Source organism: Bison bison, unplaced genomic scaffold, assembly GCF_000754665.1.
Source record: "Bison bison bison isolate TAMUID 2011002044 unplaced genomic scaffold, Bison_UMD1.0 scf7180017864516, whole genome shotgun sequence".
In the NCBI taxonomy this organism is placed as follows: domain Eukaryota; kingdom Metazoa; phylum Chordata; class Mammalia; order Artiodactyla; family Bovidae; genus Bison; species Bison bison.
Window position 1 is genome coordinate 9,480,649 of NW_011495069.1, and position 23,908 is coordinate 9,504,556.

At 41.9% G+C, this 23,908-nt stretch overlaps 1 protein-coding gene across 2 annotated transcripts in view; it reads left to right on the plus strand.

The window, feature by feature from the left end:
- The window catches only part of WDTC1 (WD and tetratricopeptide repeats 1), a 65,581-nt gene that overhangs the window by 578 nt on the left and 41,095 nt on the right, over window positions 1–23,908 (plus strand). The window contains exons 1-3 of one of the 2 annotated variants that reach the window (XM_010830121.1): window positions 1–12; window positions 13,438–13,585; window positions 14,954–15,037. In XM_010830121.1, the coding sequence (XP_010828423.1) occupies window positions 13,538–13,585; window positions 14,954–15,037 (132 nt within the window). In that variant the 5' untranslated portion in view covers window positions 1–12; window positions 13,438–13,537. The remainder of the gene's footprint in view (window positions 13–13,437; window positions 13,586–14,953; window positions 15,038–23,908) is intronic. The other variant, XM_010830122.1, reaches the window with a different exon arrangement.

The following is a 23,908-nucleotide window of genomic DNA, read 5'->3' on the forward strand; positions in this document are numbered from 1 at the left end:
GAGGCCTGACAGGTACGGGTAGCCGCCGCCCCCTGCTCTTCGCGGGCGCCCAGGCGAGGACCGGCTCCGGCAGCCTTGGGCGCACGGGCCGCCTCTGCTCTGGGCCGGCCCCAGCCCTGCCGGCCCGGGGGCCTGAGCCCGTCCGCCTCGGGGAGGGGGGCCCGGGGTGTCCCAAGAAGGGGCAGGCCTCGCCGGGGCGGAGGGCAGAGTGGGCCGGGGTCGAGGTGGGGACGGAGGGCTGGCTGGGAAGTGGTGGGGAAGGCTCTGGGAGTTCGGGGAGCCTCAGCAGAGGGAGAGGTGGAAGTCGTCCCATCACGGGACTTTCTTGCGGAGTTTTTGTTTGACAATCTGATATGGCCCGGGTCTCAGGACGCAGGGGGCAGGTGGAAGTGCCGAGAGGGCTACGTTGACCTGACCTCCTGCTCTCTCTTAGTTTCTCTCTCTCTCTCTCTCTCTCTGTCCGTCCCCGTGTCCAGTCCAGGCTTCTGGCAGCCGCAGATGCCTTCAGTGGCCCATCCTGGCACCAAACTGAACTCTGCCGAGGTGTTTCCACCAGGCGACTGTAGCGCCCGTACAAAAGGGCCTTTACTTGGGAACTGGCTATTCAGTACCCACTTCAAAGGGCAAATAGGAAGTGTGGAGTAAGAGAGAGACTGCGACCCAGCAGGTTCCAATTCTCGTTGCTGAAAGCTGCAGAGACGCCCCCTTGCCAGTCAGGTTGAATTTGCCCAGTGCCCTCTGTCTCTCCTCTGCAGGTGTGCTACCGGGGTCTCTAGAAAAGAGATATCGGGGACTTACGACTCATGTCTAACAACCTAATTTGACTATTTCGCCCAAAGGCCTTTTTTTCTACGACTTTCTTTAACTGGTAGAGCAACTTAAAGTTTTCTTCTCAAGTTAGTGAGTTTAAAAGCCTGGTAGGGTGGCTGTAGCTTCCCCATTCTTTCTAAAGATGGGTAGGTGATCAGGGCCAAGTGGCAGTTAAGTCACCACTTTTAATAAAGCCTGAAACAGTTTTGAGAAGACTATTCTGAGGTCACCTCCTGACTCAAAGACATTATGAAATCCCCACCTAGGGCACAGGTATGCCCAGTGGCCTCACTAAACTTTTCTGTATCTTGCAGTCCTTCTTGACTGGCTAGTCTTTGTTCCTAAGTTGAAGGAACTACTTAAGGCTATTTTGGTTTGAATTCTGGTTTCTTCTTTGTAATTCTTCTGTTTTTAAAGAGGTTGTTGGCTGTTGAGTATAGTACTAACTAGATTCCTCTCTCACATGCCAAGGAGTAACTAGAAGGGCTTCCTTGGGCCGAGTCTAAAGACTGACAATGAATTTCTTCCTTGCAAGCTGTTGTGTTTCATTAGTAGGTGGGAAAACAACCTTTTCTGCCGTAGTTTGTCATCACACTGCTTCAGTTCTGGAGTCCAGCGATCCTTCCCTCTTTTAATCTGCTTGGGGGCACTTGTGTTCAAGTCACATCCCTGTTTGTAGAAGCAGTGCTTTGGGTCAACTTTGAGGAATAACTGAACAGCAATTCATATTTGTGCCTGGGACTCCTTCCCTTGGGGTCACTGAAGGAAAGAGAATATGTGTAATGCTTGTGGTGATGATCTCATTGACGATTTGCCAGTTTTGAGTTTTAAAGTAGTCAAACAGCTTTCCTAGCTGGCAAGAACTCATGAGACATCCTGTGAAGGATATTTTCACACACCTGGGCTTAGAATCTGGCAGATTACAACTGAGGAAGCCCCCTGCTAAACATCTGTAGCTCTGGAGAGGCTACAGATCCCTCTCCAGATCATCCCAGCATGGAATGATCCAGAACTGTGACTTTAATTATTCTTTAATTATTTTTCTTCTCTCTTTTTTGAATTAAGGAATATAGCCTGTATGTGCAGTCCTGGGTCTCAGAGAGGGAGTCATAGACAACACGTAGTGTGGTGATACTTACCTTTTCTTTTGGGCGACTGGTTTAATGATCCATTCTGTTTCCTTTCTTCTTTCATTGTCACCTTTCCAGATTCTCCACCACATCTTTGGGCTGCCAAACCCATATAACTCTTGGGCTGTGCTTTCTTCTCAGCTGTATAATAAGAAAGCTCTTCAAAAACCCAAGCCTCGATAGTTCCCATCAGAAACCAGTCCCTTGTGTTACATTTAATTCTGGCTCATTTACTGCGAGGGATATTTGCTAATTGGAATACATCCTAAAAAGTGACTGACATTTATTGAAGGCCTGGTATATGTCAGACTCTATGCTCAGTAGTGTTTTTACTTTATCTAATTTAACCTTCATGACTACCCAGTGAGGCGAAAATCATTTTTCCTAATATACATATGAAGATACTGGTTCAGAGAGGTAAAATAACTTGCTTAAGGCCGCACAACTAGTAAGTGAAAGGATCAGAACTCAGACCCAGGTCTGTCTCCTCGGGAATCGTGACACTTGATCAGGAGCTGAAGGGACCAGAGCTAAGAGCCTGGGGGACATATACTTGAAGAACTGTCCTTGGAAAGGGACCTGGACTTTTCTCTGTGTGATTCTGGGATGCAGCATTAGGATCAGAGGATGAAAATCCCAAGAGGGTAGATGTTGGCGTGACAGGAGAGAATTTGGCTTTCTAAAAACAAAATGGGCTGCCTTGTGAAGGAGTGAGTTAGCCATCATTGGAAGTATTCAAGCAGAGGCTTTGCCACTTTTTATCAAAGATATGGTAGAGGAGTTCATACTTATGTAGTTAATTGGACAAGTTTTTTTTTTTTTTTTTAGTAAACTGTTAATATGTGAAAATTATATAAAATTCCTATTGTTTTGATCCGTAAATAACTAATATGTATTGAATATTTTGTGTCTGGTACTTGCTGGACACTTTTCTTCCAAGATTTCATTTAGTCCTAGTGATAAGTATTATCACTATTCCCACTCTACAGATGAGGAAGCTGAGGATCCAGAAAGTTGACAGATACGCTGGAGGTTACACAGGGAGTAATAGTAGGGCTGATACTTGATCCTGCGTGTGCACCTTCTTAGATGCGTGTCCTGGAGTAAATCAAATGTTCTCTCTGAGCTATGCTTTTCTGATCTGTGAAATGACCACCTACTCTACAGTGGGTTTGTGAGGACTCACTGATGTAATATTTGCTTTTCATTAGATCTCGTCTATGGCCCATCAAGGGCCTGGGTTTGGGGGTGAAGGGACTTTGGTTTCTTCAGGGTGAATTCAGGCCTGCCAGAAACCCTGAGAGTAGTTCTGGGGTTCATTCTTGGTGCTATTAGTAATAGCTGCTGACTCCACAAAGGGCTTTGTGGCATTAGTGACTAATACCCTAAAAACTTGAGGCCTGAATAAGAGGAGGATTCAGCCAACAGGTTGGGGTATAGGAGGCAGTGTTGGAGGCTGTGTGGAATGGAAATTCTCACCCTGTTGTAGAGTCCGCTTCAGGGATCAGTGCTGCATCTTTATATTTAATGTCTTCTTTTAGAATGAACAAGGTCATAACTGCTAGAGCTGTGACAGAGCTGGATGCAAAGAATAATAACCCTTAATCCTCCCTGTAGCCATCTGGGGAGGTATTAACCCCATTTTCTTGGGGAAGGGGGCAGAGGAGGATCTGTCCTTGCCCAGGTAGCTATCTACAGGTTCTTTGGAGGCAGTGTTAGGATCAGGACCTTGGTAAAATTATGTCCTTGTTCATAACCTCCAGATTTTATTTTCGGAAAGCATAAAACTGTGCTTATTCGTGAACCTTTTAGAGAGCCTTTCTCAGAATGGGAGTCAGGCGTTTCTGGTCAGGGAGCTTCATCAGTTGAGGCCTAAGTGTTTGGGTGCCAGTGGCTCTTCCGGTTCCCTCTTGAGCTAGACATCTGGATGTAACACAACTGCAGTTGAATCAAAAAGGAAACATTTCCAAATTGATTGACTTAGTTTTCCTTGACCTTTCTACTAGGAGTGAAATTAGAGGGTGAAACTTAAGGGCTTCCCTATGAGAGGTACATTGAGTTGTGGCAGGATTTGGGGTGATCCAAGTTAAAGGTGAAATGCAAGACCAGATGCTCTTGAATTCAATGAGAAAGGATAATGTTATCAGAATACTCTCCCATTTCTGTTTCTGTTCCCTTCCACTACCTTAAGATAATTGTGGCCCTATGACACTGCAGATAAATTAGTATGGTCACTGAAAAGCAAAGTTCTGAGAACAGGAAAATCTTTTACAAAACTTCAGATGGCAATAGAGAACTCTACAGACAGAGAAGACATCAAGGTGAGTTTTCATCCAGAGCTCCTAGAGTGGAGCATTTCTTAAATGGCCTTTCACAGAGAATGCTTCAGTCAGCCCCATACGGAATCATTTAAGCCAGGAGCCTCAAAGATGGCAAAGAACTTTTCCAGTGGTGCTTGGCTGATGGGCTTGTCCTGCCATCCACACCTTTCTCAGATGTTCTTGTGCCAACTTAGTCCATGACCCTGAAATGCAAGCTTTAAGTTTGTGTTTGAGACCAGCAAAGTCAAGGTGATTTTGATGCCTTAGCCTAACCCTAAGAAATAAGAGACAGAGTTTCTTTTGGCAAAGAGTGCTTGGATGTGGTCTAAATAAAGATAGTAGGAATTCTTTTTTAGTGGTCAACAGCCTGGGTTCTGGAGATAAACTATCTAGTTTGACTCTTCATTTAATTACTGTAACTTTGGGAAGTTAACTTCTCCATGCCTCAGTCCTTCATCAATAAAATGAGAATAATAGTAGTACCTGTCTCAGGGCTGTTATGAGGAGGGGTCTGTCAGACAGTACTTGTAAACTGCTTAGAATGTCCAATAAATACTATTTGCTAGGCTCAGTATCAGGCATTTCCTCCCATTCCTCATCACTCTGTGAAGGTGGGCTTTATAATCCCTGTTTTATAGATTAGGAAACTGAGGTTTAGAAATAACTTTCACAGAGAAAGTAGGTGGCAGAACTGGAATTTGAACCTGAGGTCTGTTGGACTCTGCAGCCAACTTTATTTTATTATTTTAGTTCAAATTACCTTTATGCATTGGAAGTGCATTTTTTTCCCCCATAGGATTGCTCCAGTAGGAAAACCATTGCAAACAGAGAGGAAACTTGCATGTATCTTTTGCGTAATTCAGGATGTTGACAGGGAGGTCAGTCAGTTGTCACTCAGCCGGGGGCACTTCCCTGTAGTGGGAGGCAGCAAGTCCAGAGGAAAGAGAATACAGATGATGTGGATTCAATCTCCACTCTACTGCTTCCTAGCAGTGTGTCCTGGGATAATGGTATTGGAACGAATTTTGCAGTGCATCTCAGTCTACCTCTCGTTTTACAGATGGGTAAGTAGGCTGAGGGAATGAAATGCCATACTCAGAGTCACGCCGCCAGTTAGAGGCAGGTCTTGGCTTGGAGCACAAGACCCTAATCCCAGTTCCGTGCCTCTCCCTCAGTACCGCGTAGCAGTGGGCTTCAGTTCCCCCTTGTTAAAAGGGGATCGTAGGAACTTTCCAGCTTCTTCTCAAGGTTATTGTGAAGTTCAAATAAAAGCATGAACAGAAGCATTGTGATAGGTATGAAACACTGTTTGTATGCAAGGCAGTCATGCTGTTGTTCATTCAGCAAGTTTTAATATATTGGTACCTGCTAAGCCCACATCACTCCTTGGGAGACCCAGGAGGGGTCAGCAGATGAATCAGATAGATAGAGTTGGCCCTCAGGATGTTTTCAGTCTGTTAAGAAAAAGAAGCCACATAAATAACTGCTATTCAAGTTAGGAGACAAATGAAGGAAAGGGTGAGAACTAAATTTTCTTAAATTGTGATTTTGAGGTAGAGAACCGAAGAAAGGGTTTGGGGACTTTTCCTCCTTTATAGCTGAGATATAATTTACTTACCATAAAACCCATGCTTTTAATGTGTGCAGTTCTTCACTTTTTGATATAGTCACAGTTCTATAACCATCTAATTCTGGAACATTTTCGTCACCCCCCCCCCAAAAGAAAACCATACCATTTAGCTATCACTGCCCACCCCCAATCACCCCATCTTCTCTCTCAACCCTAGACAACCACTAATCTACTTTCTGTCTCTCTAGCTTTTTCTATTCTTGAGATTTCACATAAATGAATTCACACAATATGTGGCATTTTGGGACTGGCTTCTTTCCCTTAGCATAATGTCTTCAAGTTTTCATCCATGTTACAGTGTGAATCAATACTTCATTCCTTTTTATGACCAAATAACATTCCGTTGTATGAATAAGCCACATTTTGTTTATCCATTCATCAGTTGATGGACATTCTGGTTGTTTCTGTCTTTAGCTATTGTGAATAATGTTACTATATGCATTCTTATACGAGTTTTGTATAGAATTTCTTTGTTTTCAACAAAGTCACTTTTTTCCTCCTGATCTTGTATTTCAAAGCTAGCAGAGGTGATAAAGACATCCTGTTCTCTATGCCCCACCATACCACGCACAATGGAATCCTCAATGTCAGCTTTGTCTCTCTGGTAGGGAAGGAAATGTGGAAGAAATGTTGTAACCATGCCACTGAGCATAGATAACAGGAGTTATCCGGTCTTAGAATTTAGGTTTGGCTACCATATATTCCCTCATAGCTCAGTTGGTAAAGAATCTGCCTGCAATGCAGGAGAGCCCGGTTCGATTCCTGGGTGGGGAAGATCCTCTGGAGAAGGGGTAGGCTACACACTCCAGTATTCTTGGGCTTCCCTTGTGGCTCAGCTGGTAAAGAATCTTCCTGCAATGTGGGAGACCTGGGTTTGATCCCTGGCTTGGGAAGATCCCCTGGAAAAGGGAACAGCTACCCACTCCAGTATTCTAGCCTGAAGAATGTCCATGGGGTCACAGAGTCGGACACAGCTGAGCGACTTTCACTTCACTACTACTGCTGTTGCTAAGTCACTTGAGTCGTGTCCAACTAAGCCTTCAATTAACAATCTATTAAGCCCCTACTATGATCCAGGTATGTATTTTGCACTTTTATACATACTTTATCATTTATTCCTCACAATGCTCCATTGAAGGAGGTTAGCATCCTTCTTTTACACGTGAGCAAATTGAAACTCAGAAAGATTAAGTAACTTGCCCAACCAGAGGCTGAAATTCAGGCCCAGGTGCCTACGTATTTTAAGTCTGCTCCTCTTTCTGCTACATTAACCAGAGCCCAAACAAGGACTGTGGCACACCTAAAATGGGCGGCTCCTCGTGTTTGCATATTGCCATTTAATCCTTGGTTCCAGATGAGTAATCTTCTCCAGGTGTACTTTGTTCTAGGTTTGTTAACCTTAAGCTGTTATATTACTGGTACCCTTTGCATTATGACCCTGGAGAAGGAAATGGTAGCCCACTCCAGCATTCTTGCCTGGAGAATCCCATGGACAGAGGAGCCTGGTGGGCTACAGTCAGTCGGGTTGCACAGAGTCCAACATGACTGAGTGACTAACACTTGCATTGTGAAGTATGAGTTGAAGTCCTCCAAACTGAATTTTATTAGCTTCCTTTAACTGTAACAGATATAGGCCCATTGAAGAAAGTTTCCCAGTAGCCTAAGTTAGAAGTCTGTGGAAGTGATGGTGTTAAGTTCTAGGTGTTTTAGAGCTCCAGGAACAGAATACCCTTTGGAAGATACAACATCTACATAGCAGCTCATGTTTTCTTTATAACATTAAGTCATATGTTTTCCTCTGTGCCTTAGGTGTTTCTGTATTTCTCATATTCCTGATTCACAAAAACTGGCTTCCTTCTTCCTCTTTTCCATTGAATATCAGCTGGAGTTTGCCTGTAGTATCTTAAATTACAAGTAAATACCATTCCTAAACCTTTGTATTCTAGCTGGAGAACGTTTTCTTGAACTTTCATATTCTGCTAGCAAATTAGCCCTCAATGTTATGAGAGCTTTAAGTGTGAAAATCAGAGTTTATTTATTAACTGTGCTATCCTTAGGATGAAGAAGATACATTAAAAGTTTCTTGTTGTCTGGGAGTTCCCTGGTGGTTAGGACTCAGCCCTTTCACTGTGATGGCCTCAGTTCAGTCCCTGGTTGGGAAGCTAAGTTCCCACAAGCCGTGTGGTGCAGCCCCCAAAAAAAGTTGCTTGTCAACTGTTAAACTCTTCATTCTTCATTAGTGATTTCCCAGGAGTCTGCCTAGCTCTACTGTTATATGTTTAGATGTGTGAATAAATGAGTATAAATAAGATTTAATTTATTATTCCATGTTGTTCCTTCTGAATTTACTGTCCTAGCTATTCATTTTGATCATCTGACTAAGTTAAAGTCAGCCTTCTTCAGTCTCTCCTTGGAGCTCCGATTATGGCCTGGGTGCCTTTGATGCTCCAGTAACTATGCCTACATTGTGTGCTCTTAGTCTGTCACAGTCCCTGGCAAAGTAGACACTGAATTTGTTACTTTATGGGTTCTTGAAGTCACTTAGTTTGGTCTTTTTACCCCTCAACAGAACTGAATATTATGTAATTCGCATACTGCACCAGAGATAGAAATTCTCTTGAATTAAACACTTTTCTAGTGTTTAATCACACACACACACACACACACACACACATATGTAACCTCCTTTTGCCAATTTCAATATTTCATTCATATCATTTCATGTCTATGAGTTCTTTACTCTGTAGAATTGACTATTTCTGAACCTTCCTTAAAATAATGCTTTTAAAATTTGACCATGATTGAATCTCACATTCATATAACTTTTATTTACTGCTCTGATTATTTATGTATTTGAGAAGTATGAAACTAGTTATGCCCTCTGTACATTTGAGTATATTTCTCTCCTGAGGTGAGCCTTTTAAATGATCTCTACTTAAAAGTGTTTCCAGTTATGCTTGTCTGCCTCTTAAAGTTTGTGAAGAGGCACTGTTTCCTTAAGAGAGGAGAGGGTGGGCTGTGTTACAAAATGAGCTATTTGCCAGTGTGCTATCATTTCTTCTTAGGATGGGAATGGAACTGTTTACCAAAATACCACCTGAGCAGTAGTTGTGTTAAATTTGACATTTTGGGTCTTAAACCTCTGCCTACCAGTCTGATACTGTTTTAAATCCCAGTTTCCATTTTACCATTTACCTGAATAGCAGTGATTTTTGCTTGCCTGGTTTCTCTGCTTTTACTCTTCTTATTCCTTTTAGTATTTCCAAGCCACACACCAATATTAGCTAGAGTTCCTTGTGGCTTGTGGGATTTTAGTTCCCCCACCAGGGACTGAATGCATGCCCTTGGCAGTGAAAAACACAGAGTCCTAACTGCTGGACCACCAGGAAGTTCCCTAAATCCCTTGCCTTTGATTCTTTCCATCTTAGCATAGGTACTGTATCTTTTCACCTTCACTATTCCCTCATGACTAGCACAGTGCTGGGTGCTTGGTAAAAATTCAGTTTATGTTTTAAGAAAATTAGTGAATGAATAATGACAATTTATTTGGCTCTTTTGGGGATTCCCTGATAGTTCAGTTGGTAAAGAATCTGCCTGCAATGCAGGAGACCCCGGTTCTATTCCTGGACCGGGAAGATCCGCTGGCTGCTGCTAAGTCGCTTCAGTCGTGTCCGACTCTGTGCGACTCCATAGACGGCAGCCCACCAGGCTCGGCTGTCCCTGGGATTCTCCAGGCAAGAACACTGGAGTGGGTTGCCATTGCCTTCTTCATTGTGTGAAAGTGAAAAGTGAAAGTGAAGTCGCCCAGTCGTGTCTGACTCTTAGCGACCTCATGGACTGCAGCCTACCAGGCTCCTCCATCCATGGGATTTTCTAGGCAAGAGTACTGGAGTGGCTTGCCATTGCCTTCTCCGAAGATCTGCTGGAGAAGGGATAAACTACCCACTTCAGTATTCTTGGGCTTCCTTTGTGGCTCAGCTGGTAGAGAATCTGCCTGCAATGCAGGAGACCTGGGTTTGATCCCTGGGTTGGGAAGATCCCCTGGAGAAGGGAAAGACTTCCTACTCCAGTATTCTGGTCTGGAGAATTCCATGGACTGCATAGTCCATGGGGTCGCAAAGAGTCGGGCACGACTGAGCGACTTTCACTTGGGGATTCTTGTGGTGATCATTACTATAGGAAATTGCATACTGGAGCAGTTTATTTATGTATACATAGTGGTTAAGAGCGTACGTACAGTTTTGGGTTTGGGTCCCTGCTGTGTCTCCAGTTTATCAGCTATGTGACGTTGTGGGAATTGTTTCATACCTATGACTGTCTCCTCGTGTGTACAGTGAAGATAAAACCAGCACTACCATACAAGCTTTTGAGCTGATCTTAGCACTGGTTGTCTCCCTTCTCAGAATTGTATCCCCCTAGATCTTTGTGACTTCTTGCCATTCACATTTCAGCTTAAATGTCATTTTCTCAGAGAACTCCTCTGTATCAGACTGGATTTGTAGTTGTCAGCAACAGAAACCAATTCTAGATGATTCCTAAAAGGATATTAAGGAAACTCAACAAAATATCAAGGAAGGCCACAAAGCCAGACTTGAAGAATGGGCTGGAACAAGGGAAATTAGTTAGCAGCCAGGACCCACAGCCAAAATTATTCACAGAACCAGTCCGTGAGGTCACTGCTGCCACTTACGTAGCTTACCCCACCAGCTGACTGGACCCTAATGGCAACTGTAGCACCCCTTCCTGCCAGCATGGACTCTCCATGGTCCTCTGATTCTTTGACAGCATATCTCAATTAAGGTCTGGGGCTCATGTGTCTGTTGACATAGCCTAGGCCATATGCACGCACACTAGGTATAGGAGAGCCTCAGAAAGAGAATCTTGTCTCCACCATTCTCACTTCATAGTGAGAGGGCTCTCTACTTCCCACCAGACTCATGAGATGGGAAATTCCCAAAATGCAGGAAGGAAGTTCACATGCTGAGCAGCCAGACAAACTCCAAAATGCACTATATCTTTTTTAACCTCAAGTCTAAAAGTAGCTCATCAGTCACTCTCTGATCAGCTTGTTTTATTTTCATCATAGCACTTTTCACTACTGGATATAGTCTTATTTTATTTGTATTATTATTTGTTATCTATCCCCTCTTGCTAGAATATAGGTACCCTGAGAATAAGGAATTTATCTGTCTGTTCACTGCTATGTCTCCTAGGTCTGGAATAGTACCTGGCATATAGTAGAAGCTTCTTGTGCTTACTTGTTGAGTGAATAAATGAATGGGTGAATAAATATAAAGCACTTAGCATAATTCTTGGCACATAGTAAGTACATAATATTTGGCAACTTACTATTTCTTAGCAGATACAAGTATTTATGTTCCTTTCAAAATAAAATTAGGGAAAGGGCTTTATACTTACATTATTTTTTTTGACCTTCCCAGTAACCTTCTAAGGAAAAGGGTGTTGGGAGGAAAAAGTGAGCCTTCTTCTGGTGAAGCGTGCATGGCCCGTCACTGTTTGCTGCAATGCTTCCTGTGCCTGTGAGTCACAGGAATGAGTGCCTACTTAGAGAGATTAAGAGACTTGACCAAGGCCACATGGCTGGTCTTACTTTATATCAGATATACTCACTGACTTTGGTGTTTTCCATTGTGATAAGCCCCATCTCATATTCATGGTGATTGTGGGGGCAATTACTGTTAATGTTTTGGCTTTGACTGTTATAACACAAATCAGAGTCATAAACACAATTGCAGGCCAGTGCTTAATTGATGTCAGTTTGTTCAAATTTATAATTTTAATTTGATAGCCAAGGGCCCCTGGAAAAGCCATCACAGAATTGTAGTTCTTACGATGGCATCCCTGGATGTTCTTGGTGCTTGTAGGTCTTGTGATCCTAGGTAGTGCCCATGACTTCCATATATCCCTAGTAATGCTCACTGAGACGCAGTGCTGGTTGGCTTCCACATTCTAAGGGAAGGTTTTTGCCCTTTTAAGAGCTTGTAATCCCAAAATAGATCATGGAGACATAAGCCCCAAAGAATTCAAGCCGAATGGGAGCATCTAATCAGGCAGCAAGTTTTGTTTTGTTTTTTTGTCCTACTGTGTGCCTAGCACTAAAGGGAAAAAAGCAATCTCCAATAACATAGTGTTTGTAAATGGAGTCTCCTTTTGTGGTTAAATGTCAAAAGGAAGGGAAGGAGTCTGCTCACAGCTCAGGTGGGGAATGTTTGGTTTTAGGAGGGTATACAAGGGATCTGCAGGAGGCCAGCAGGAGGAAAGCCTGGGCCAGGAGATCCAGAAGTGGCTTCAGGGGGTCCTGCTGACTCAGGAGGGTTAGCAGAGAGGCCTGATGGGTCCCCAAGGCATTGTCATAGGGCCATCACGGAGAAGAAAGACCGGACCTCCTGTGTGACTCCAGAGGTAGAAACAGGACCAAAAAGTGGGCATAACAACAGACAGAACTTTATTTTAAAATTTTGTGGGTTTATTTTCTCTAGCTGTTTTTTTTTTTCTGATTGTAAAATTAATGTGGTTATATAGAAAAAAATTGAAAACATCAAAAAGTAGAAGGAAAAATTCAGTCATACTATTTATTATCTAAAGATGGCAATTGTTATTTTTTATATTTCCTTTTTTAAACATAGCTGTGATGGTAGTGTTTATTGCAAAAGAAAATACAGGCAATCTGATATAAGCATTTTTCTTTCACAAGTAGCCTTTCTAATGCTGCGTTATATCATATGGCTATCCATTATTTAGCTGTTCCTCTATCATTGGAAACTTGGGTGGCTTTATTTATTTATTTTACTCTTCCAAAGCCTGTGATGAGTGTGCTTCAGTTTGGAACTTTTTTATTTCTCATATTTTGTGCTTTCTTAATGATAAATTATCAGAAACGGTTTCTCTGTCAGAGTTGTATAACAAAGAAATAGTTTGCTTCAAGAGGTTCTGAGTATGAAAATCTACCTATCAGGATACTGAAGAAGGTTTTCTTAAAGTTGGACATGGTCACCATTACATTTCCTTTCCACTCTTTGACTCTGTGAATCTGTCAGACAGTTGAATGTTCTGTCTGTGTTCCTGATTTTGTTTGGGGGAGAGCCAAGCTGAAGGTCAAGGATTTTGAAGCATAATTAAAAGTTACAGACTGGTGGCCACAGATGCATACTGAGCAAGTGAAACCTGGCGTCTTTCTCGCTGTATGCCTTGTTCTTCCTTTCAGGGTGCGTTTCCATCTTCCTTCATACTCAGTCACACACACACATGCACACACACACACACACCCATTTTCTGGAGAAGCATACATGGCTCCTTCAGTGTTTGTTCCAGTGTTTCTTGTGGCTGTGAATCACTGTTTCTCCCCTGCCCCCTTGACCCTCCAGAGGTTCTTCAACACTATGGAGCAGGGCCAGCGCACCATGTCGTAAATCACAGGAGACAGCCAGTTTACTGGGTGGGCTGGTGGGGTATTTTAGGGGTGGAATCAGGGCTCCAAAGCCACCTTTCCCCATCCCTCAAGGTTTGATGATTTTTCTTCCCCCAGGTAATTAAATGTGTGTCTTGTGGACCTGGGCTTGGCTGGAATGCTCAAGGGTCCTGAAGATCCTTCTATAGCGTCCTTCTGTTGAACCCATTAAGAGAAGATGGCAAAAGTCAACATAACTAGAGACCTCATCCGTAGGCAGATAAAGGTAAGCAACCCAGGCCCATGATCCAGAACATGAGGTCCTTTTTTCCCCACAGGTTTCTTTTATAGCTGAATAAACTGAGGACTAGAGTCTCTGACTTGCCCGAAGTCGTACAACTAATTTAATCAGTGACAGACCCAGGACTGGAGCCGAGGTCTCTTGACTCTGATCTTCTTTTACCCAAGAACGTGGGATGCATGGGGATTCCTCTGTCCAAGCACGTGTACCTGGGCTCCTGAGATTGGTGGAGTCTGGGGAGGGAGGGGAGCACGAGTGTGGACATCTCTGAGGGTGGGGGTACAGCAGATGTAAGGAGAGCTTCTTCATGTTGCTCTGGCTGCTCAGCTGAACCTGGGAGAGTCCTAATCCCACTTTAGCTTAAGCTCGCTCTTCTCTTCTTCGAGAGTCTCCTGTACCAAAGCCTGCACCTCTTCTCTGCGGTTTGTACATGGAAGACTCTCTAGTACTGTGAGATGAATAGATGACTGGGCATTCACACTCATTTAGCTATGTAGCCCGGACTTTGTCAGGGAGGCCCTCAGCAAAGGAACACGGGTGTAATGGAGGAGATTCAACCAAGACAAGTTGTGCTTCTGAAATAAGAACCCCAGGCTGGGGTCAGGAGCTTATAATCTCACTGCCCTAATTAACTACCTGTATGACTTTAGTCATTTCACCTCCTTGTGCTGCGGTTTTCAACTGTTAAACGATAATAATGTCTGTCTGCCTGCAGGCTAATCTTGAGGATGAAATCTAAAAGACCCTGAGAAAGTTCTTTGTAAAGGTTTGGTGACAAAAATCTTTAAAAACTTAAGTGGCCTGCAGCATCAGGTGTGGTTGCCATCTAGAAGGACCAAGCACAGCCTCCCCATGAGCCATGCACTTGGTGCGTGTCAGTCTGTGTGTCACGTGTTCTGCTCTGCATCCTTTTGCAGCTTTGTTCACTTGTCGGGGCATTTTCTTGGTTTGATTTCATTAGACTGGGTGGCCCTCAAGGGCCAGGACTAATTCCTAGAGGCACAGAGTCACATAATTGGAGGACTGTGCAAGTTATTTTTCTCCTTTGTATATATCCCGGAATATGTGTCCTGAAGATGATGCCCACCTTCTTTAACCTAAATATGGAAACATTCTATTTGTTGTTTCAGGTTTGTTTGTTTTTTTGAACCTAACAATTAGGACTTAGTGCTTAATTACATACTCTCTTCTATTCTCTAATCCCTGCTGAAGTATAGTGTAAGCTCCTGCAGGCCAGTTTCTTGTTCTCTTTTTCTAGCTCTAGCCCAGCACATTGCTGTATATGTAATAGGAACGTAGTAAATCATGTTACATTTCAATCAGTTGAACCCATGAGTTTGTTTCTGTCTGCAGGAGCGGGGAGCCCTGAGCTTTGAGCGGCGCTACCATGTCACTGATCCCTTTATCAGACGGCTGGGCCTGGAAGCAGAGCTGCAGGTAAGAGCTCCAGTTTGCACCCTAGATGCAGATGACTGGTTCTCCACTCTCTGCCTGCCGAGAATCTTCTTGGCACTGTTCAAGGCATAAACAGTTTTTCTCTGTAGGTCATACCTGAAGGTTACCTCTCGTTTATAGCAGCTTTATTAGGCACAGAAATCTGAATCAAGGTTAGTGATTGACACGGTCACACAGGAGTTGTTTTTTGTCATACTATTTCCTTGGTGCTTGGAAAAAGACTATTGAATTTCTTTCATACTGCTGTTTTTACTATTGGCTTGGACAGTTAAGATTCTTATCTTTGTATATGAATTTAGAATTTACAAAGTGTTTTCTCTCGCTCACACACGCACACACACGTGTTTTCTCATTTAATCTTCAGAGAAATGCTGTGGGAGGTAGATAGGAAATAGATACATATTTTTTTGAAAAAGCGATTTAGAAAAACTCAGCACCTTGTCCAGTGTTGTGTTGTCCTGTCCAGTCCATGGAGAGTCAGGTCTAGAGTCCAGAAGTTGAGTTTTTTCGTTGTGTCAGACATAAAAACAGTCCATAATATTAGTTTCATTCCCTTTTCTTCCACAAGATCATGTTCTGAATCCAGCTTTTAGCTGTCCTGTCCAACTTAGTGTCATTCTTGGTTCCTTCACATTAGTGTTTATAAGTGATTGTGTTGATCTTAGAAAAAGATTAGAAAGGAAATTATTGAATACTAACAGTGTTATCTGGAGGTAATGAAATTATAGATGATTGTTATTGTTTTCTTTTCATTATAAACTTTTATCCCTTATAAAATATGACTACATTAATAGTAATATGGAAAAGAGAACTAGAAATTACATCTTATTCCCACCTCCCTAATATAGTTACTATTAGCATTTTATATACTTTATCTCTTGCATATTTTCACATAATCGTAATCACACTTTGATTTGATATTTTTTTCTAGAATAATCCTTCTCTCTGTATTACCAAGTAGTCCTCACAGCTTTCACTGAAAATTTTTTTCTGATTATAGAAGTGGTAAATATCATAGTAGAAAATATGGAATTGACAGAAATATATAGAGAAGAAAACAAAAATCACTTTTAATTCTTCCATCCAGAGATAAACATTGTTGCTGTTTGGAATATTACTTTTGTGTATTATGAAGCAGAATGCTCATTAAGAGATGGGCATTAGAGTTGGATAAATTTAGTTTCAAGATCTATCTTCTCTCCAGCTGTATGTACAAGTTACCCCTCATTTCCTGATCTATGAAAAGGAACAATAGCTGAGAACTGTGGTGATGATTAAATGAGGTGATTTTGTAAAGTGATTAATACAATACCTGGATCATAGTAAGGTAGTTCAGTAAATAACAATTATTATTATTAAGTCTTCCAGTTTTTTTAATGCTTATATAAATTTTTTTTTACTTAATTGGTCTTATACTATTTACACAGTTTGTTACACTCTTTTATACTTTTATTTCCCCATATCCCATGGACGGAAGACCCTGGTGGGCTAAAGTCCACAGGGTTGCAGAGTCAGACACGACTGGAGCGACTTAGCACACAACGCACATATCTCTAAAAAGCCTCTGAACACATGAGTTTGTAAATGCATTGTACTATTTGTCCTTTGTTTGTTTTTTTCCGTGTTTCCTTTAGAATAAAAAGTGCATCTGTTTAGTGCAGTTGGGCGTGGTGCATGGAAAGTTTTACCTCCGAGGAGACATTTGGTAATGTCCAGAAACAATTTTGGCTGTGAAAACTAGAAGAGCTCTACGGGCATATAGTGAATAGAGTGTAGGGATGCTGCTAAACATCCTACAGTCAGAGTACAAAAAGAACGTGCAGCAGAGGATTATGCAGCGCCCAGTGCCAATAATGCCAAGGCTGAGAAACCCCGCTCAGGAGGCGGGGGATGCTGAGTAGACAGTTCCCACTAGCTGGCTGGGCTTCTCCTTTTAAATGTGCCTCCACCCAACCTGTATTGTCTCTACTATCTCTTCCTGGTTTGATAACTTTGTCCACAATAGACTTGGAAACTTCAAGAACACAAAACAGGATTCTATGATTCCCAAAGATTTGGCACTCAAATACAAAAATATGTTAAGGTGGATGAATTGTTTGAATTTACACCTGGCTGAAGGCAGCCTTGTTGGGGACCTGTAGCAGCAGTGCACAATATGAAGGAATGCACACAGGTTTAGATGGTAAAGCAAACATCCCAGCTTTGCACTTGTGAGGCTTAGAGAAGTCAGAGCAGATGGAAAGAACACTGGGAGAAAAAATAGGCTTATGAGAGAATCAGGGGGTTGGACCTGTAAAGTTGGGAAGCCTTTTGGATAGCTTTGTGGAGATGTCAGGTAGGCAGTTGATGGTGCTAACTGGGGGAGAGCTATGGACCATAGGGAGAAATTCAGAGACTTCAGCATCCATTTAGGCTTAAAGAATAAGCCTAAATCTCTCTAACTCTTAAGAGATACTCCAGCTGTCAGAATTGATTACAACCTAAGGAGATTGAAAAGTTAACCACCAAAGAGAGTCCATGAAGTAGAACAGAAACAAAACCAGAAGAGTGTAAGGAGAGCATTTCAAGAAAGGAGTGGTCAGTTTTACTCAGTGCTTCGGAAAGTTTGAGTAAGTGGGGGCAAAACAATGACTGTGGCCTAAACTAAAGCAGTTATATTGGAGTGGTGAGAATAGACACTAGACGGAAGGAGTAAGTTGGACATGAAGGAGTGCAGAAGCAAGTAATGGTAGTGGTTTTGCCACTTAAGTCCTGTCCAGCTCTTACGACCCCATGGACTGTAGTTTGCCAAGCTCCTCTGTCCATGGGATTCTCCAGGCAAGAATTCTGGAGTGGATTACCATTTCCTTCTCCAGGGAATCTTCCCAACCCAGGAATCAAACCCAGGTCTCCTACATTGCAGGCAGATTCTTTACCGACTGAGCTAGGGAAGCCCGTAGCAAGTAGACAACTTGTATTTTAAAAAAATTTTTTTAGGAAATTCTCTCATAGTCCCATGGTTAAGACTCGGTGCTTTCACTGCAGTGGGCCTGGGTTCGTCCTCTCGTTGAGGAGCTAAGATCCCACAACTGCACAAAATTTTAAAGAGGGTGATTAAATTTTACTTATCTGTTTATTTAGTTATTACAAACTTTTCCCCTAGATGAAAGGAAAGATAGGATGTAAGCAGTAAAAAGGGTAAACAGTGGCAGGAAGGGGGACCCCTTCCAGGGCCGGAAAGTGCGCTCTTGTCTAACACTCAGAAACGAATTGTCCGAGGAGACACACACGCTGACAAAGCAAGAGACTTCATTGGGAAGGGGCACCCGGGCAGAGAACAGCAGGGTCAAGGAACCCAAGAGAGCTGCTCTGCCCCGTGGCTTACAGTCTCAGGTTTTATGGTGATAGGATTAGTTCCTGGGTTGTCCCTGGCCAGTCATTCTGACCCAGGGTCCTTCCCGCTGGCACACTCATCACTCAGCCAGGATGAATTCCATGAGAAGGGTTTTTAGAACTTGATGGGACATACGGCCTGGTGCCCCCTCTCTCCTGACTTTTCCCAAACCCTTCCAGCTGGTGGTACCTTGTTAGTTCCATTTTGTTCACCAGGACCTCCTGTTGTAAGAAAACTCTTAGTGTTGTGCCTGGCCGTGGTGGGAGGTTTTGATAAGTGGTGCCCCTAACAAAATCGTAAAAGATAACCTCCTCTTGTCTCTACACCTCCTCTTCACCGTTTTTTCTTGGCTCACTGCCTGGATAGCTGACTTTCACAGATGTGAGTCTCTCTTGTCCTGCTCTCTTCTATTTGACTTTAACCAGTGGGGAGTCTTTCAGGAGATTGGAGGAAGAAGACATCTGTTTTGTTTTCCCTTCATTTCCACCCTTCAAAGTCACTTTTGTTTTGTTTTTGTATTTGTTTTCCAGCTCTATTGAGCTGTGTAGACAATTCTTGAAGGACTTTGTTTACCAAATGGGACGGTAGATGGAGGGGCATATGGGATCAAAGGAGGGATTTGTAAGAATGGGAAGAAATACTAGAGCTTGTTTGTATGTTGATAAGAGAGAAAGGGATTGAGGATACAGGATTAGGACAGAATGACTGAAGGAGCAAAGTCCTAAGGAAGATTGGAGGGTTTAGGATTCAGAGTTGAAGCAGAGGGCTCAGCCTTTGATAAGTGCAAAGACATTTCTATCATTGTTACAAGGTCTGGTGGGTCTGGGGCCAAAAGAAGCATGAAAAGTGAAAGTGTTAGTCGCTCAGTCTTTTCCTACTCTTGGCGACCCCATGGAGAGTAGCCCCCCAGGGTCCTCTGTCCATTGAATTCTCCAGGCAAAAATCCTGGAGTGGGTCGCCAGGGGATCTTCCCGACCCAACGATCAAACCCAAATCTGCTGTGGCCCCTTGCCCGTGGATTGTTTACCCGCTGAGCCATCAGGGAAGCGTAGACTGGGATAAAAACCAGAACATCATTGTAATAGTCTGTACAGTAGCAGTTCTCAAAGTGTGGCGTGCAGACCCCTGGGATCCCCATGACCTCTTCAAGGGAATCCATGAGGTCAAAACTACTTTCATAGTAATACTAAGACATTGTTTGCAAAACTAAACTAATTCATTTAAAAGTTTGTGAAAAAGTGGTAATATTGTCATTTTAGTGTGAATCAAGGCAAGTAACATCAAATTCATTGAATCATTCACCCTATGCATTTGCAGTGACAAGCCAGTCTTACTTAAAATGCCCTTGATGTAAGTGCAATAAAACTTACTAATTTTAAATTTCAACTCATAAGTACAGATCTCTTTAGTATATGGGGTAGGAAGTACTGCTGCTGCATACTGAATTATGATGGTTGTCTTGAGGAAAAGCACTTGTTCAGTTGTTTTGAGTTGTAAGCTCAACTGGACATTTTTTTCATGGAACACCATCTGAAAGAATGGCTAGCAGACGAAAACTGTGGTTATTCAAATATGGATATTTGGCAGACATTTTCTTTAAAATGAATGAAGTAAACTGTCACTTCAAGAAGAACAACTGACAGTATTTGTTGCCAAGGATAAAATTTTAGCTTTAAAGAGAAAAAAAAAAAAAGAATGTAGGAAAACTTGTGTTTGCCACCAAGAGCTTGATAGCTTCTCAATACTTAAAAAAAAAAAATTATTCAGCTCTGCCAGCTCTTAGCTGAGGTATGCGGCATCTTAGTTGTGGCGTGTTGCATCTAGCTTCCTGACCAGAGATAAAACCTGGGCCCCCGGCATTGGGAGTGCAGAGTCATAACCACTGGACCACCGGGAAAGTCCCTTCTTAATACTTCTTAAAAGACTTTTTGATGAGATCTGTGGTGATTTTAACAAATGTCAGCAATATTTTATTGTATAATAAATGTTAGCATTTGAAGATCTTCAAATTCAATAAGTCGCTATTTTCCAAACAGTCATACATGTACAGAAGTCATACGTGTGTAAAAGACCCAGGCATAATGTAAAATCAACCAGCACTTTTTAATGTAGCAGGTTGCCAACAGCTCATTTATGTGGATTCAGATTCCACATTGTAACATTAAGAAACCATTATTTGTCCAGTTGTTGTGTAGTATCAAAGAAGGATACCTACAGTGATCTGAAAAGGCCATTAAAATACTGCTCCTTATTCCAACTACTTATCTTTATGAGGCTGGATTTTCTTCATATACTTCAACTGAAATAGCATCTTGCACCAAAGTAAATACAAAAGTAGATATGAGCACCCAGACATGAGAATCCATTAAGCTGGACATTAAAGAGTTTTGCAAAATGTAAAGCACTACTGCCGTTCTTCCCATTACATTCTTTTGCCTTGGAAAATATAGTTACTTTTTATTTAAAATGTGTTAACTTATCATTTATTACTATTTTAAGTGAAATTAATAACTATTTTCATTAAAGTTATAATTAATAATGTTAAGTTTAAATGGAGTTAATATTTCAGTTTTAATTTCTAATATGGTAAATATTGATAACCTATATCAATAGGTCTTGAGACTAAAAAGTTTGTAAACCAGTTGTCTATAAAGACACGAAGCCGAGTGACTGGATTGTGTCACTGGTGAGAAAAAAGAAAGAAGACAGATAAAGGCCCAGGACCAAGAACAAGGCATTTTCGGCATCTAGAGATTATCTTTCTTCTCTTTCTCTACCCACAGGAGACAGAAAGAATAGCATAGTGGTGGAAGAACATGATATCTTGGAAGTCAAGGAGGAAAAATATTCAGCTGTACTGATTCTTACAATCCTGATCTCAAAAGTCTATCCTATTTCCCTCTTTCCTAGTTTGAGGTTGAAAAGGATAACGTTTTTTGATACTCTCACCCCCCACTATAGTAATAAAAATGCTATTATAAGCCATATGACCTTGGATAAGCCCTTTAACTTCTAGGGCTCATTTCCTCATCTGTATAATCTGACAAACATCCTGTTTGTCTCCTGGGTTTAAGAGAAGGAATAGTTAATTTGTGTATGTAAAGTATTTAGCCAGAGAAGGCAATGGCACCGCACTCCTTGCCTGGAAAATCCCATGGATGGAGGAGCCTGGTAGGCTGCAGTCCATGGGGTCACCAAGAGTTGGACATGACTGAGCAACTTCACTTTCACTTTTCACTTTCATGCATTGGAGAAGGAAATGGCAACCCACTCCAGTGTTCTTGCCTGGAGAATCCCAGGGACGGCAGAGCCTGGTGGGCTGCTGTCTATGGGGTCGCACAGAGTCAGACACGACCAAAGTGACTTAGCAGTGACTTAGCAGAAAGTATTTAGCATGGCACTTAGTATATTGTAAAATTCATCGTATATAGTACTCAAATATTAGCTGCTATTATTATTGTTATTTATAGAAAGTTCTTAAAGTTTCCTAAGATGCTGATTTGATGGCATCTAACTTTTAAAAACACTTTCTGGTCATTTTCTTCCCTTGTTTTGTTTCCCATCCATTATCACATTTGTGTGTTGGTCGCTCAATTGTGTCCAACTCTTTGCCAACCCCATGGACTGTAGCCCACCAGGCTCCTCTGTCCATGGAATTCTCCAGGCCATAATACTGGAGTGGGTAGCCTTTCCCTTCTCCAGGGGCTCTTCCCAACCCAGGAATTGAACCCGGGTCTCCTGCATTGCAGGCAAATTCTTTACCATCTAAGCCACCACAGAATCCCTTATCACATATGGACCCCATTTCATTTAGCCAGAGTTGGTTTGGGGCATTAAGAAGAGGTGATATTATAAGGGTTGGGGGTGGAATAAAAGAGGTAAAATCAACAGTAAAAGCTCCTGCCTTTTGTGGTTATTGATTATAATGCTTTCCATACTGTCTGGGGGAATTTTTTCTCCTGGATTTGCTAATTTACTATTTTGTATACTTTTTGAAAAAGCAAAAGGAAATTCCAAGAGAACTTTTAGGATATAGTGCTGAACATTTAGTAGAGGTTCACTAAAAGCCTATTGGTTTGATTGGCTTTTAAATTTTTCTATTTTAGAGCTAGCTTAAAAGTTTAAAAAGGTCATCTCCTTTCCACTGTTTTTCTCAGCCACCAAATGCACTCTCCTGGAATCAACTAGCATACTCAATTTCAATATCCTTCCAGATAAATTTTATTCATTTTTATGTAGATTCTCACCTTTTCTCACAAATGTTAGCCTAACGTATTTACTACTTTGTATCTTACTTTTGAATTTAAAAATATACTTTCTTGATTTTACCATATCAGTACATAAAGATGTCTCTAATATCTAAATTTTTCATGGCTTCAGAGTAGTGTGTTGTATGAGTGTAGTATAAATTATTTAAATTGTCCCTGTTGTTGAAGATGTAGATTACTTACAATCTTTTGTATGGACAGTGTTATTCCTTGCAACATCATTTGGCATATGTGGGTGTTTATCTTTAGAATAAATACCTACAAATAGAATTAGCAGGCCAGAGAGTGTATCTACCTGTAATTTTGATAAATATTAACAAAATTGCCTGTCATGGAATATGCACAGTTTATCAATTTATACTCAAAGCATCAATTTACACTCTTATCACACTTCTTCACTCTTAAACATAGTATTCAATAAACAATTGTTCTCTCAATCTCAACCTCTTCTCCCCCACGTAGCCATCATTCTGAGAAATTTCACATACAAGTGAAATACAATGGGCCAGAGAGTTGGCTTCCTAAGAGAAATGTAGTCTAGGCTGATACCTGAAATATGGATGGAAGGAGCTAACTAGATTTGGGGGAGATAGGAAGAGACTGAGCAACTTCACTTTCATGCATTGGAGAAGGAAATGGCAACCCACTCCAGTGTTCTTGGCTAGAGAATCCCAGGGACGGGGTAGCCTAGTGGGCTGCCGTCTATGGGGTCGCAAAGAGTCAGACACGACTGAAGCAACTTAGCATCAGCAGCAGCAGGAAGAGAAAAGTTCTAGACTGACAGAACAGCATTTGAGTGATACAAAAGAGAGTAGAGGGTACTTGGTTCACGAGAACAGATAGTTACAGATACAAATTGAAAAAGGATATAGATAAGGTTGGTGAGATGAGTGTGAGTGGATGATGTTTCATAATGAAGGGTGTTGTAAGCTGTATTGAAGATTGTTGATTTTATCCTCAGAGCAGTGGAGAGCTATAGAGTGGTCCGTATCATGTAAGCAACATGATCAGAGTTAAGGTTGTTTTTGTTTTTTAATTAAAATTGCCTTCAAAATGAAGATTGCTGACATTTAAACTGAACAAATAGACCACTTAAGAGACAGTGGTAGTGATTCAGGAAGAAGTAATTGGTTACTTGAACCTAGATAATGGTAGTTTGGGTGGAGAGAAGTCAGTGAATTTGAAAGACATGTAAGAGGTAGAATTAACAGA